This window comes from Neopsephotus bourkii, unplaced genomic scaffold (assembly GCF_033783945.1).
Source record: "Neopsephotus bourkii isolate Nb327-2 ecotype Australia unplaced genomic scaffold, CSIRO-AGI_Nbou_v1 NB_1473, whole genome shotgun sequence".
Lineage (NCBI taxonomy): Eukaryota > Metazoa > Chordata > Aves > Psittaciformes > Psittacidae > Neopsephotus > Neopsephotus bourkii.
Window position 1 is genome coordinate 216853 of NW_026901949.1, and position 16893 is coordinate 233745.

Here is a 16893-nt window from a genome sequence, read left to right on the forward strand (position 1 = left end):
AAATAGGCATTTACTCTCCATTACAATGAAAACATAAGAGATCAGACAGACGCTCTGGAACCCAGTTTGTTGCATTTTTCTATTTTGCCAGCAAAACAGAGAATCGGTTGCCTACAAAAAAAAATAATTACCATTTCTTGGCATTTTTTGATGCATCTTTCAACATATGTTTACTTTCTTAACACCTCAGCTTCTGCGTAGTATGGCGATGTTTTGGTGTTCTGCATAACATGATGATATTCTTATGCAGAAGATAGATGATCTTCATTCTGATTTGTGTTCCCTTCTGTCTGGTAAAGGACGACCTCCAACAGCTTTTTGACTTACCTTCTTTGTTCTCCTGAGCCTTTGTTCACAGCTGTCCATAAATGGTTCTTGTTTTGTAAATTCATAATTTATTTTTAAGTATCTTTTTTTGTGTGCATTTCAGCAAGTCCTGTGAAAATGTAACTGCTCTTAACTTCTTTTAACCTTTGAAATATCATCTTTATTTTAACCTCATCTTTTAATTCATATTACTACATTCTCAGAAACGAAAGTCTTCTTCTTTATGTTTTGATGCATTTATTTGACTGTTGAGTTCATTTTCTTTAACTCCTCTTACTTGGTAGAAAAAGTGGAGCACAGGCTTGCATCTGTCATGCCTGTGTTGCTTGTTTGCATTCTTTCCTTAAAAAGAAATCTATTAATGAAAGCTGATTTGCTTTTTAATTAGTGATGATGCATTGAAATAGCTGTGGCCTTTTGGGGAAAGCATCCTCATTTTTTTCCTCTGTTTTTTTCTGCTACTTGCATTGTTAGATGTGATATCAATTTGTCTGAGCATTTGGCTTCAAAAAACCACCTTTGACAAAATAAAAAGACACAGCTTCTGACCCACTGTTCCTCAATCCGGGTAACATCATCCTGAATGACAACAGGGTTGTCAACCAGACAAAAAGCTGTCTCTGTCTCTTAATCACTCTCAAAATCTTCCACTTCAGGCAACTTGGAAGGCTCCCATCGTCTACTGTGACCAGAGGGAGAAGAAACTTCCAGTTTGTTCTTATTCCACCTAATATCGCTACTCTGATGTTTTTCTCCCTGGGCACTTTTTCTCTTCCTGGGGCCAAAAAGTGATAAGAAAGAGTAGGCAGACTCTCTTGTTGAAGTTTGCATGGAGGAAACACGAATATTCAACCTTCTTCTAGGAGCCTTGAAGACTAAAGCCCTTGCTCATCTCAGTTCTAAGCCTTCCTTGCTCCTAGGGAGCAGGGCACAGCAGCCTTATGTGCATAATTGATAGATATTTTTGAAGCAAAATCTCAACCAGCTGAGCCCTACTCCCACCACAATCTTTTAAAATGTGTTTTATCACTGTAATACTGAGACAGAGAGAAGAGTAACTGTCAAGGTCACATGTAAGGTATGTGGCAAAGTCTGGAGTTGAATTTGGATATCCTAGGACGGGTCAATAATCTCTGTAAAAAAAAAAAAAGTCATAGTTTCAGCAAAAACCTAACTAGTTTCAGTCCTAAAATTTCTACAAAACTAGTTTAAAATACATGTAGTTAACAGAAATTATTGAAACATAATAGGATGCAGTGACATTTTTCTGTGATAATACTCGAGATCGGTCAACTTTCTAGCAGAGTTAAAAAAAAAAACAAAACAAAAAAACCAAAGCAACCAAACAAACCCATCAAAAATCCAAAATCAGATATGATAAAAATATTGGATTTAATAAACCAAGGTTTTAATGCTAGCCTCCTAAACAAGATGAAATGCATGTTGAATTGAAAACGTTGAAATACAGTGAATGTTACATGTTATTTGATGTTATCTCTGGCACATAATCACTTGTGGTATTCATTTATTCCTCTCCATACTGCAGTACCGTACATTCTCTTTAACTAACGGTTGCAGTTTTTAAAGATGAATCTGGTTGTGTCAGATGAAAAAAATTGGCATTTAATGACTAATGTGAAAATTAATAATCTGAGTCAATGCCATAGGGTAGTTGTCATCGGATGTATTTTGTAAACATAAATGTTTATCATTGAACTGATTACAGATTTGGACAATCTGAAGCACAAAGGGTAGAAAGTATTCAGAACATGGAAGGATTAGACAATTCCAGTATTCCATCCACGCGAGGCTTAAAGCGCTTGAAGTGCAGCAGCTTGAACTTTGGCAGTAGCAGAACATTGCACACGGGCTTTTGCTTAGCAGCTCTACTTTGTGTTAGTAAGACATAAAGCCATATGCTTGTTAGTAAAGGGTAGTATCTGAAAACTATGATGAAAATGCTTTGGATTTTAGGTTACAGTTGTGTTATCCATGTAGGTCTCCCTGGTGTGCTTCTCGATTCTTTCCATCCTGTGATTGTATAAATGTGGCAAGAGGTTCACATTCCCCTTTTTTATGGCAGACGTGTGTTGAATTATATGGCCAGTTCTGCATCCATATGTGACAAATGTGATTATGTGATGTAGGGGAAGCTGTGGCACATGAGTGTGGCATGGCTTAACAGATTGCCTGTGTGTGACTAGAGGTGTCTGACCAAAACGTTGACTGCCATACATAGGTACACAGGAATTGGGCAATTAAACCATGATGATACATGCGGCTATGGTGAATTTTCATGTCTTATTTCATCTGTCACATTGACTCACTGGAATTTGCAGAAAACACTCTTTTACTTTAAGGTGAATACCTACTGTCTTTTAGTTCTATTTATTGTTATTAGAAGCAAATCTAACTAATGTCATGCTTTTAAAATCTCTCCTACTCACTGAAATTAGTGCTGCTGCTGCTGTAGAGTTGAATTAAAAATACAGTTCAACAGATATGCTAAGTAGGAAGCAATGCTGTTTAATGTGGTTGAGAAGTTGCTATTTTTCATTCCTCATTCAGTGAACAAGCAGGTGTACAGCAGATAGAATAATGTTATGCCAAATTAAGGTCGTCTTTTACACATGGCATTGAGAATTGATTATTTAAATTAGACTTTTTAGTTATCAGACATTAAATATGGCATCAGCATTTCACTCTACTTTATGTCAGTCTTGTCACTTAAAGTAATGATTTGATAATATGCACAACTGTGATCAGTAAATGCAGAATCTTTATTACTGTGTTAAAATTCATGCTAGAAGAATGTTGCTTTCATATCAAGTGTGTGTGCGTGTATAATTTATTGTCTGTATGATCTGCATGGTTCACATACTGCAAACACCATGAAAATATTGTAGGGGTGAAGAAAACGTTTTTTCATTGTCTTTAAAATTGGTGAGGCACCAGTTCCTGCTCTGACTTAGATCAGCATGGAAATGAATTGGTGAAAGGTAGAAAAGGAGATTTAAATTTATTTTTACTTTTGCCGTTCAGGAGAATAAATCTTAAAGAGTCTTCCACTTATTGGACATCTGCAGACATCTATAACTGATCATAAGGAAGTGTCTTTATACTCAGTTAATTAAGTACACCTTCCTCGTTGCAAATAACTGTAGTAGTACCCAGAGGGGACAAAAAATGATTAAAAGAATATCAGAGAGAATAGAAGTGAACAAATTAACACTTTCCAGTCTCTTCCCTTTGCAGTTCTGCTGCGAGTGGAAACATCTGTATTTTTTTTAAAGCAGTTATATGGTCTGCATTCCCAGTGGCTGTATTGTATGCATTTCTGTGTGACATTCTCTTTAGTAAGACTTGTGTAAGGAATGCAGGACCAAGCTAGAAACCTTTATAAATACATTTTGGAGTGAACTATTTTAAAATTCATTTGGAAAGAACTCAGTTGGTTCCAGAGAGGTCAGATAGGAGAGCCTTTTATTGAGATAAAGCTTATTATGAATCACAGTGATTCAAATGGCTAACATTTTTTTTATTCAGCTAGGTAATAAAAAAGATCGTGCTTGATAAGCTCCTTGCTTTTGTGATAACACATATTTACAGGTAGTTTTTTCTTAGGTTAATGCCTTAAAACAATGGCTAAACTCTCAAACAATCTAGTAAACCCAAATGTGGAGCCCTGAGTTCAGTTGTGTCTATTTCCAAGGCTGTGAGATAGTACTGTGGGGATTTATTTCCTCTTTTTCCTTTGTAAATAGCCAATAATTCACAGAAGACAGTAACATCCTCTGGATGATAGGGAGAAGTACACTGGTTGCAAGCATGAGGTGAGGTGTCCTGGCTTGGGGTTTCTTTTACCGCTGTTTTTAGATTTCATGGCCTATTAAGACAGAATATGATATCGATTGATGCTGAATACACACAAGGGAATTCAGATGATTACATGATACCCAGATGGTGTGCTTTTATACATACAGCAAGCAGGAGCATTTGTCTTATCGGTGATGAGTGATAATAAAGCTTGTGCAATATTGTATATTACTTTTCAAAAGTAACTATGCTAATACATCAATATGAGCTCGCTAAAGGATTGGCACATTAATCCATCCTTGCTTTCAGCTTTCTTCTGCACTGATATGAACTCCTGCTCCACGTTATCTCAGCTCCATTTGCATTCTCTTGCTTCAGAGAGAGTGGAGCTAAGAACTTTGTGCGTATTAAATAGACTAAAAGATCCATACAGCTTTCTACTTCTGTGTCTAGGGCCAAATCCTTTATTCCCACAGTACAACATGTGGTAAGGGAGCTCAGATGCAAGAAATAATTCAGAAATCCTCAGTGCCATCAGGGAAAGACATAACCACCCACAGTGGGCCTCATTAGTCTATCCTCTTGGGCAGCATCCTTCTTGTCACTGGGGTCCTTGATGCCCAGGACACTGTGTGGAAATGTACGTTTTCTGGATAATCTCTATAGGTGTGTTGTAAATTTTTACTCTTCATTTACCCAAATGTCCTTTGCCAGAAACTCTCTACTATGTCTTAGAATGGAGGTGTCATGGAGTTACCTGAGGGCTGCTGCAGAGATCTATATGAACATTAGACCTGTCAGAGCTTTCTGAACCTCATTCAGAAAGTGTTAATTCCCATCAGTCCCACCCATTATGTATGTTTCGAATGGCCTGTGAAAGTTTAGCTTATAAGATCATTTGGAGGAGAAGAGTTCAAGATCCAAGGTGACTTTCAGAGGCCACCAATTTAGTTAAACATTCTGCTGCATACTAGCTGTCTTGCAGCTATTAGATGTGTGTATAATGGTCTTGGTTGTATAACCTCCCAGGCTCATGAAAAACACCGTGAAAGCAGGGATGTTCATACAGGTGAGTCTCTCAGAAAATCTAATTAGTTTAAACAGGCATTTGGTCAAATGTTGCATGTAACTCAAGAGGCTTTCCAGGCCTTATGCTATATAAAGACTGTGTAGGTGCTAATTTTTTTATGGTGTTGAGGGCTTTCTCTTGTAAGTTTTAAGAACTGCTAATACTCTTTTAAAATCATGTTCCATAAAACTCGGCATGCTTTTACTTGCATGCATTTTTCCTATTGACAAAGGAGAAAAATTCTTCATTAAAATATGTTGCTCATTCAGGTGAGAGCTCTGGAACTGTTAGGGGAAAAAAGGTTTGGCTTTTTTCTTCTTTTTTCTTTTCATGTCTATAATAAATAAGGCCAGAAGGACAAGTATTCATTTTCGGTTTGTATTATTTTTTTTTGTCTGGATATAAAGTGTTGAGCCTCCTAATCTTAAGCCTTGCTGAAAACCTGACTTCTAGGGACAAATATCATTCTCTTTTTCTATCTTCTTCAGTTCTTATCACAATGACCCTTGTCATTTAGTGACTCTAATTTTAACACCAAACCTCTGCTCTTACCAATAAACTACAAACTGTACACAAGCTGTGTCCGAGTTTGTTTTTTGCAGGTTATTTGACAGTTAGCCATGCAAATATGCAAGTTACTGACATAAGAGATCAAGAACCATGAATCTGTATTGTTTCTACCCTCCTAACCAACCCATTGAAATGCATCTGGAATTTGCCATTGTCTCCTTTTAGAGTTGTCCTCTGGACATAGGGCTACCACCCTGTGGCCTTGGGGAAATGGCAGTTCAGTTGCTTGTTCAAAAACCCTTGCAGAAGCCCCAGGCTGAAGTTTCATGGTGATCAGAACTGAGCAAGGTGGAGGAAGGAGAAAGTAAGATCAGAGTACAATCATGTTAGGTGGTATACCGATTTCACATCACGTATATGGGTAAGAGGTGATGGTCCCTCATCTCACATTCGTTTCTGGCCTTGTGAAGGTAATCCAGTGAGTTTTGAAGGGGAGTAGGTTTCTTGGGTTTCTTCTCCCTGGCTTTCCTCAAAGACAGGGAAGGGAACTTGACTGTGAGAAGGCAGAAGTGTTTCCTGAGGCATCAGAAACAGTTCTTTCCAATTTGTCTTTTCTTCTTGTGGAGTGGGGAACCATTGGGAATGGAGAGCCTCTTTAACTGTTCTCTCTGCCTAGGCAATCCTAAAGGGCCTGTGGTTTGCAGAATGCTGCTGGGCATTTGGCTTGTGTTTTCACTGGAATCTTTTCCCATTTAGTATTACCAAATAAAAACAAAGGTGAAGAGGAAAAGAGAAAGCAACAAAACAATGGCTGAGTTTACCCTGTGTATTTCAGGGAGATTATTTTCCCCTTCTCTTTCATGATCTTCCTCCAAGGAGGAAACAATTGATACAGTGTATATGAGTGAATTAATTGGCTTTTGTGGAAGTACTTGATAACTACAGCATATCTACAAGTTTGGAATAAAACTATGTTCCAAAGCTGTCCTCAAGAGTAGACATTTATTATGTTTAGCTGTGAAATCGTTGTGTTTTTTTCTTAGCATGTCCTATCGAATTATTCTTCGCATTAAAGCTAAATGAAAGCCCACATTCATAAATATATTTCAAGTTATAAAGATTATGGTACTGTAAGATAACATGATAATCGAAATTTCTTTGCATATTCAAAGGTAATTTTTGAAGTTAAATACCACTGATTTCGCCTAGTAAACTGGATATTTTCCCTGCCTTTCTATTAAAAAAAATACTATTTTGAAGTAATTTCTTAGAATTTAATTTGTATTTTATGGCTGTAATGAAAGCTGTTTCTGCTTTCTGTCCTTATTAAAATAGTTTGTGTGTACCATGAATTCCATTTTAACCACAATTCAAAAAGGAATGTGCATGTTACTTATGACTTTCCTGCTATTCTTTCTTTTGTTTCTTTATTTTGCTCTTAGGTTTCCTCAGCACATTGTTAGACCCAGCCCTGGCAAGAAGGTGATTGATATGGCTCTTTGTGCCCCGGCTAAATAGCTAAACATACAGTGTATTGTGTCTGCACTAAGGAAAAAATGAAATGCAATTAAATTCATTTCAACTTCAGTAACATGACATTTTTGTTTCTTTAATGCCAGCCTTTATTCTCCTTTATAATCAGATTTTGTAACCCTTTTTATAATGTCTCCTCGCTTCACCAGTCACTAAATAGGATGCTTGTGTTGCAAGTTAATTAGAAATTCTCATGTGCTCGGGCTGACTTGTTCCAAATCTTTGGTGTGGTTTCCATATCTTCTGAGAGAGCACACTGCACCAGCCACTGAGCTGTGAGGCATGAGGTCCATATTTACTCTTGAATTCTGCATATTTGGCTTTGCAAAGTCTTGGTTTGTTCCCATTTGGAAACTGTAGTATTTCTTAACATATTTCAGTATGAAGGGTCTGTATATTAGAGGAGATTTTTCAAATCTGGAAAGAAAACTCCTAGGAAACATTTATTCACCCTTTGTATTGACAAAATCCGTGAGGGTAGCACAGCCTTTCACAGGGGGTGCCTTATAAGAATGCAGGAGAATGATGGGAGAGGAGATGAAAAGGGGAGGACAAAAGATCTCCATCATCCAGGTCTTTGTTCATAATTACAAATTACAAAAATACACAATGTCAATGCTTGGCTCTATGGAAAGCATTTGCAGAGTTTAGTAAAGGGTTAGAGGAGACATGGTGGATGAGTTAAGTCTCTATCTAAATTTACCTTAGAGACTATTATAAATAGGTTTCAAAAGCCATCTTTAGGTTCAATGGGAATTAGTATTTTCTGGTGAAAAATACTTAAGCAACTCCCATTAAAAAAACCTTTGAAGGAGAAAACCTATCATACTTGCGGTTTTCCTGCACGTTATTGTTGTATTATTAAATTCTTCTTTGCTTTAGCTCCAGTGTCCCATCCCCCAGCCTTATCTCCCCATCTCTATGCACCCTGTACTGTTGTGTCCTATAATTAGTGAAGATACACATCTGTCTTCAGGCTACCACCTAATCTCTAAGGCCATATGGGTAAACAGAATATAATTATAATTTGGTAGAAATTGAGCCTTCTGCACATGGTTGTATTGCTCTTGTTCTTTATAAAGCAGGCAAATAGCATCTATGATACAGCAGGGTTTGGAGGATGGGGTTAGTCCTTGCAAAATACATATTTTTAGGTGGAAATTTTGTTGTGTTAAACTTGGGTGGGAAATAACGCCGTTTTGGGAGGAATTCTGACACAATGTTACCACAATATGCAAGCACCCTGCATATTGTGAAGAAATCATCTGTGGTTATATGCAAAATATTAACAGAGGTCATTTTTTGTCCCCCTCTTTTTCAGTTATTTTTATTTCAGTTGCTGCGAGGACTCTCTTACATCCACCAGCGTTACATTTTGCACAGGGACCTGAAACCACAGAATCTTCTGATCAGTGACACGGGGGAGTTAAAGCTGGCAGACTTTGGTAGGCAAGCAGTTAATTACAAGTCTCTTATAATGTTGTAGGAATGTCAGACAGATGGTTCCATTGATTTCTCTTCCCCCCACCCTATTCCTTAGACACACCTTCTTCATTGTAGATAATTGCACATTTTTCTCCTGAGTGAAGAAATTGATTATGGTCAACAAAATGCTTGATTAAAAGGGAGCAAGTAAAAAAACAAATATATATTCAGTTCTCACAAGGAAGATAATGCTGAAAGTATTTCAGTTTTATTTACCATGAGACCTCTTAAAAAACAGAAAGAAAAAAAAGAGAGAGAGTGAGAGATGTAAGCAAATATAGACTATATGAAGAGCACAGTCACTTTATGGAATCAGCTCTAGGGTTGTGGAGATCTGGATTAACCTGCATTAAGTGGGTATTGAAAGAGACTGAAGGATACAAGAATAATTATTCCTTCAAGAATAAAGGACACTAGGATCACCCAGGCTGCTTTCAGTATTCCTTAGTCCCTTATGGGGAATCTTATGTGGAGTACAATGCAAGGGAAAATTGTTCACTGAAATGTCAGCCTTTTTCTGGTTTTGAAGTTTAATTTTTAAAGCTACTTTCTAGTTCCTACAGTGGGGCAAGTGCTATTTCCTCTGGAAACCATTGTGAATGCAGATGTGGAAAATGGCAATATTTTTCTTTAGTGCTTTCAACAAACTGTTGTAGGAATTCCTTTCTGTAGGTCAACTTCTCAGCTACTGATTCCAGCAGAACTTCTGAAGTAAGCTGAAAATGTGACCTATTGGCTGTTGTAAAATGTCTTTTATTTTTATGACTACTATCCACATCGGGCTTCGCATTTCATGCAGCAGCAGGAATGAGGGAGCGTATGTGCTAATTGGCAATTTCACTGTTAATGTAGTCATGTTTTTTTGTCTTTTAATTAGCATTACTGCAATTAACAGCTCAGTGTGTATTTGCTATGCTGGAGAAAAAAACAGGAATTCAGGTGGACACAGCCCACAAGAACTCAATTGGCCTTTGGATTGTAGGCAATTAGAGAAATACATTAGAGAAACAATTATTAACTGGTTTTAAATACCATCTTCTGTTGCTGTTTTTCAAAACTTGGAAGATACCAGAATTGTTTTTAAGAATGCTTAAAGAAAGCGTTCCTGCATGTTTCATTTTACTGAGATTTAATCTCTTAATGATTCACCTGTTTCATATATCTGTGTTTTTGCAATGATATACGAGTTAGTCCTCTGTTAGAGGTGCTGTGCTGTTTGAGATGACTAGTTTTGATGTATCATTTATATGTACAAAACACTGTGAACTTTTCTGACCTCCAAGCATCACCTTATTACAAGTCCTTCAAGAGATTCTGATGATTGTGCTCTGGCTTTGGTCGATACTGAAAAATCTGTAGGTGATGTTGCAAACTCTTGTGTACATAAAATGTTTCATATGGTGTGGGGGTTTTTGGTGGTGGTGCTGCTGAAGTTTTTTCTGTTTGTTAAAAGTTTATCCTGACCTAACAGAAACATCTGCGTAGATTCTCTTATACACTGGAAGAATATTATATATCTCAATTAATTATTATTTTTTTAAGTTAGATTTTCTTTCATGGCTCATGACCTCATAAAATTGAAAACCAGATGGGTTAAATTTCTCTTCAGAGAGCAAGATGAAAAATCAGAAGTGATGAGGTTAAAGTCTGAAAGGTTATGACCTCTTTCACTGGAGACAATAAGAAATAAGAGCACTCCCATGTGCTCTCTACGTGCACCCCTGTGCATATTTACTTATTTAAAAGCTGTATTATTATAGCCTATCTTCCACCTTCCCAGTACCAAAGACTCTTCTTAAACAAGATGTAAAATACGGTCCTGTTTCTCTTTATGTTTTTCTCCCGTGAATGACTAATTTGCAGTAATGTGCTTGGAAAGGAAGTCGGTTTAGATTGTATATTTGATTAATTACATGAGGAGCAGTATGGAAATTAGAGGTGTTTTGCTTTCAAATGCACTCAAGGCAGGAGAGAACCTATCAAGAAATCAGTTTCTGTCAGAGATAGGATTGACTTTGCTAGCACAATAAATATAAAATCTTAGAGCAAAGGCCTTTTAGTCTCTAAGGACAAGACCTTCAGATTTTGGTTTCATAAGTTTAGGAAAAATCAACTGCACAGGCAAAGCTTTTCATTTGGTGTCAGGCTTATTTAATCTTCTCAGTGTAGAATATCAAATACTTAAAAGCAGGCTGTAGTGGATCATAGTTCTTGAATAAACAAGGTAAAAGAAAGGCTATTCATGCCTGCCAGTGCATTGCACTGCAGCTGAAGTGGAATCTTTGAATAACTGTGGGCATGTGTTTTTCTACAGCAGGGCTCCCAGACATAGATACTCCACTGTGTAGGAGTGTCTTTGTTCAGATGAACGGTGGTTTGCTTTTCTGGACATTGTGCTATAGCTGCTAGAAAATGAACATTTATGAGAAGACTCAGTAGTCAAATGAAAAGGGAGAATAGAACAGAGGCTTTATCAAATTAAAAATGGATGAGCTATAAAAAATGGCTTTCTTGAGAAGATATAATAGGGGAGGCTACAACTTGAATAATTGTTGCTATGAAAAATAGTCCTTGAACTCCATTCCTGCATTCTGTTTTCAATCTAATTAAAATTCCAGAGGAAATTACAGTATATTAGGAATTCTCCTCATGAAATGAAGTGCAAGAATTATTTTTGATCCTGTCGTGTAAATTTAGCTGTCTATGGGTTTGTTTATATTCCCCTGCACATATGTCTGTCTTGAGTAGAAATAAAGTATTAAAAACCTTTAAGGAGTAACACCATAAACAATTATAAACTTAAATGAATAAAGGCTTTTGCTTTATGCTAGTAACTGCATAGACTGGGCTGTGTATCTGTTCCTTAGCCTTTGGTTAGTAGTTTCTTCACTTTATTTTTTCTCTGCACTGTATACTGATGCATTTATTGCCCTTTGGATACGTATGCTTCACTGACAGGACAAAGCCTTGAGCAGTTTGGCAGTTTGGACTAAGCGAGTTCTTTTTGTGTGGCTCTGAGACTCATATACTATGCTTTTTTGCTTTTAGTGACTGGGTATTGGCATTTAGTTATTGTGTTTGCTGTTATAAATCAAGGTTAGCTAATCTTATGTTTGCATTCAGATTCTCATACTTAATAACGCCCCCACAAGGTCCCTAAATAGCTGATAACAATCAGGTAGGAGGTGGGTCTCACCTTCCATGTGGGACTTCCAGGAAGGATTTACTCTTTTTATTTCTTGTTTCTTATTTTATGTCCCAAAACATCCACTAACAGCATAATAATTCTGACTCTTCCAGGGACAATGTGGACCTTTAATCTGATCACAGTATGCCTACTTTTACATGTCCTTTAGTTAGAATAATTCTGTGCTTTCTGGGTTGTAAAATATATAGTTACACTCGTTATATATTTCTGGATAAAACACTTCCATAGCTTTTGAGGGTAGGCATGCTGACATCACCTTTGGATGCATTGGGTGCATGGGTGTAGAGAACAAAATATTTAAACTTGACTAGCATGTGAGGCAGTGGTAGCATGTCTGAGGCTGGGAGAAACTGGCCAAATTAACAGTAGGTCCCTTGTCCAGCTTCTCCTGTGAGCTGATGAGCCTGCAGCTGGAGATTTCAGGGGACTGCTTGTTTGTGAAACTTACCTGAAGCCATTTGTCTTTTCTGCTCTGCCTGCAAGAGAAGTGAACTGCACAGAGAGGGTGAATGAAGTCTGAAGACCTGTTTGGTCTATGTTTTGGCTTGTGAAGTTACTGTAAGTGCATGGACCTATATGTCGTCACATCTGGCTTTCTCTCTATGCCATGGCCCCAAGACACAATATATGACTATGCAGGCACCTGAGAGGCAGAACTGCAAAATACAATTTCAGAGTATGAAACAAGCAGGTGTATAAGGTATTGTTAGCTGGACTATAATTTGCAAGGGTAGGAAAAGTTGCTAATTGAGGTTTTTATTTTTGAGACTTGAATAGAAATTTTCCCTTCTCCCTGTTCTCAACCCTATTTTTTTGTTAGTTTTGTTCCTTGAAAAAATATTCAAATTGCAGTAACAGTTCAGTGAATTCTAGTGTCACAAAGTGAACAAGGAAGAGCATCAGGAACTTGGTGCTTTAGTGATTTAATGCTTGTTCTTGCAGTCAGAGTTGCTCTTTCTTGTCGGTGGGAGTGGGCTTTGGAGGGAAAAACAGCACAAAAGTCTTAATGGAAGTGTCTTTGCTTAACTCTCCCAAATAACACTGACCTGAAGCATTTCCTGTCAGCTTTTTGTTGTCTTTGGGGATCTCCTTGGATGAGTAAGGAGCTACAGGAGGTCTGCATTATAGTGGAAGTCCTGCCTTAAGCTTTTGGAGTTCGGTTAATATAAAGCCCTGTGATGTAAAAAAAAAGAATCATGTAAGTGTGATTAAACCATTCATCCTTCTAGATACACGGGATGATTAATAATAGATAGCAGGAGCAAAGAGGCTTGAGATTTGTAATAAAGAGAATGATACTCAATGGAGTTGCAGTTTAAAACTACAGCTGAGTATCAAAGAGGATTCCATGAATTTCCATATTGATTTTTCTGTGGGGAGCATCTCGGAGATATGTCATGGGGACAAGAATATTGCTGTATAGTTTACTGTAAAAATGATTAAAGCTATGTTGACAACTTGAAAAAAAAAAAGTTCTTTTTTTTCATAGTAAAAATCCCATGAGGAGTTTCTTTATTATGTACCGTAGAAGATTCATGTGAAAGGTTGGATTGCATAAAAGATTGCTTGCATGGATAACTGCTATGTTTTTCTGTGTAAATGCTCCACAGAGTATCAGTTCTTGAAGATGCTGGTATAAGGAGTTGTCATTGTATCTTAAGAGATTGTATTTCTTATTGTTGGAGATGCTTGATGAAATTATTGTCAAAATGCCTGAGAGCATCTCTAGTAATGTAGACTGTCTCCCTCTGATCTTCTGGCTTCCAGTGCACTTGAGGAGCAGTGCGCCATGGCACTGCAGCCCCCTGGCATTCGGGATGAGCTGTAGGAGCAGCCTGGATCACTTCTGATGCAGCTCACTCACAGCAGGCTCTGGCTGCCTCAGCAGCAGGCCTTGTCGGGGCTGTAGAAATGGTGGAAGCTCTCTGGAGTTTTGTTATCAGAGGCTGCTGCTGGTAAAGGGAACCAGCTAACCCTAAACGTGTGTCCACAGGCCCCTCTAACACCCTGTCTGAGCTGAACAGAGACGGAAAAGGCATTTCTTTCCCGTATCCCTGTGGGAGGTTGCTGTTTCCTGGGTGCAGCCTGTTCCCCTGTGATAACAGCCTTTGAAATCTGAAGAATTTGTTCTTGTACACCCCAGGAAGGTCAGTAATGGGTTTCTTTGAGGGCTGTATTTGTAATAAATATCAAGAAATGAAGATTACTTCAGTGACAGTGTTGTAATTAAGTTATAAAAAAGGAAGCGGGAACCTGGAAAGTGAAACCCAGGCTGCTCAAACCCAAGTTAGGTGGCAGGTCTGTATGAAACACAGTTATTTCTGTAATTAACTGTAAATACAGTGTTTTCCATTGAGAGCAGAAGCTGATAAAGCTGTTCAACATGGCAGCTGCATTGGGAACCTGGAGCAGCAGAGCAGACTCTGTGCATTTGTCCTGGCATAAAGTCAATTGCACACTACCGAGTCAGTGAAAAGAGCCCTTGACATCCCTGTTGCTTTCTAGATCAAGGGGCCCAGAGCTTAAGAGCAGAGCTGGTAGGTAGCTAGGGGACCCAGGAGCAAGGGCTTCATGTGCTGTGCTTGTGACCTTCCCTCATCTTGCTTAGATCTGTGGTGAGGAGTGGAGAGGAGATGCGTATGTGACAGGAAGTTTCAAGTGACAGTAGTGAAAAGGCAGTAAGTCTGATTTCTGGCATTTGGGCTGAAGAACTGTGCATTGGTTTAGAGCTGAAGATGTAGGAGCATGTGTGGTCCAGTACTACTGCAGATGCTTCTTCCTTCTCCTATCTGTTTGGTTTGTCATTCTCATCATGGATTTCCATCTAATTTGCTTCATAGATCTGATGGTTTTATTGAGGTATCAGGTGAATACAGATAAAAAAATTACCATTGTGAGAGTCAATGCAAGAATAATGCCTTATTAACGGCAATTGGGTTTCATAGCCTATGGAGAAAGAATAGATTTGACACAGGATTACTATCCGGGTACAGCAATTTGCAAAAGCTGCAAGGTTCTGTTTTCAGCTAAGACTTCAACTTCTCTCTACTAATAGTAAGTACAAAGCAGAACCACACACTGAATTTTTGTCTATATCAGCCTTCAATGATTGCTTTTAACAGCTGAAATTAAAATTCTTCAAATATACTAGTCTTTTCAGCTGTTACTGAAGTCTTGTATTACTGTATTACTGTAACTTACACTCTTCCCCCTGAGAAGCACTGTGTAGGATTATTTGCTGAAAAGGAAATTTCTACTTTGTTTTTTTAAAACCATTAAGGAGCTCTGGAGATTGGTGTGACTCACTAAATGGGTCCCCTGTTAAATGCATCTCAGGTTACTGCGGGTTCAATCCAGTTTCCCATTTTTACAAGTTAGAGTTATAGTGAGCCTTTAAATAGGAGGAAAGCATCTTAATTACCCATTAAGGGCAATAAAGGAACTTGGTTACTGTGATGAAAAATCTGTTTCAGGGTTTTGTACTTAAGAACATGGGATTTAGATGTCATCTGTACTGCAGATAGCTTCAGTGCTGACTGTGATCTCATTATTACGAGACTTGTGATTATTTTTGTTGTCCTGTATTCCCCACCTGTGTGAACCAGGCAGTTATGCAGTTATGTGATAATTGCACAAAAAACATGGAGAACTGAGATCTGCTGACTGTACAAGTGAGATCCGTCCATCAAAATGAACCTGCAGATGTATCTAAAATCTGGGCAGTAATGACAAGTGGGTTTTTTAATTGGAAAAAGAAAAAGGTCATATTTAGTCATGTGTTCTCCTATCCGTTTTATATGAGAACATTTTCTCTTCCTACACATCTTGTTTCTGTTATAGTGTTAGTCCATAGCCTTTTGACTACTGTGGCTACAAGCCCTGTATTTAAAATACTGAACTTTCTTTAAAACTCTATTGCTCTGAAGCTTCTCTTGTTTCTGATTCAGCAGTTAGAGAGCAAAACAACTATTACAGTCTTGGTAAAGCTATAGCCCATATATATGGTTGATCCCATAATACTCTCTGCCTTTGCTTTCTTGGTCTGATTATGGTTTTGTTTAATGTTTCCTTATTTAAGAGATATATTGGATTATATACTGAGAAAATTATGGCAAATTTCAAAATAATTTTAGTTTCATTAATGTGCTAATAGTTATGAAGATTTATTATACACAGGAAATAATCAGCGATGTGGAAATTAAAGGATAACTGGAAAAGGTGTGGATTAAAGAGGAAACAATTCATCATCAGTCAGAACAAAAAATTTATATGCAAAGTAAAAGATTAACATGAACAGAGGTTGGCAGTTCATTAAGAGAAATGTGCTATTTAACACAATATGAAATAATTCCATAATTGAGATTGCATTTTAAAGAAGTGATGGCTCTGTAATTTGTAACATCATTTGTTTTGCCCCAGACAGTTTAACAGCTTACCTTACTGCAATACAGTCACATTTTATCTAGGTAATTTTGAATAATTTATGCAGGGTTTTTCATTCCTTCTGAACGACACAGTGCTGGATATATTGATACATTTATCGATGCACAGGTCCTACTGATGTGAATAAAAATCGCACTTGCAGGTCTGCCTGCATTAAGATGAGAATTTCCGCTGCAGCAATTGGCCTTCATGATAGGCAGAAGAGGTCAGGCACTACTTCTCTTAGTTCTGTTCACCCCACATAGCTACCCTGATGTATGTTACAAATAACCAAACTTCGCTTGACCTTTCAGCCTTATGATTTGAAAGACCCAAAGTTGCCAATATTAAAAGTGGGGGATCAAGAATCAGCAGCTTTGTATCTGGGTGATGTAGGAATATTAACAACCACTTTGCATGGAGAGCAAACGCTGTGTAACTTCCATGTGACATGGTAGGGAGAATGTCTGGCTAGATCTTCACCTTGTTAAATGTGCCCAAGCTCTCCTGCAAGGTCAGTTCA

The 16893-nt window shown here is 37.8% G+C and overlaps 1 protein-coding gene across 5 annotated transcripts in view; it reads left to right on the forward strand.

The window, feature by feature from the left end:
* Positions 1 to 16893, forward strand: part of CDK14 (cyclin dependent kinase 14) — a 321875-nt gene that overhangs the window by 161984 nt on the left and 142998 nt on the right. For all 5 annotated transcript variants that reach the window (XM_061369041.1, XM_061369045.1, XM_061369046.1 and 2 more), the window contains one exon: positions 8577 to 8700. In XM_061369041.1, coding sequence (XP_061225025.1) covers positions 8577 to 8700 — 124 coding nt within the window. The remainder of the gene's footprint in view (positions 1 to 8576; positions 8701 to 16893) is intronic.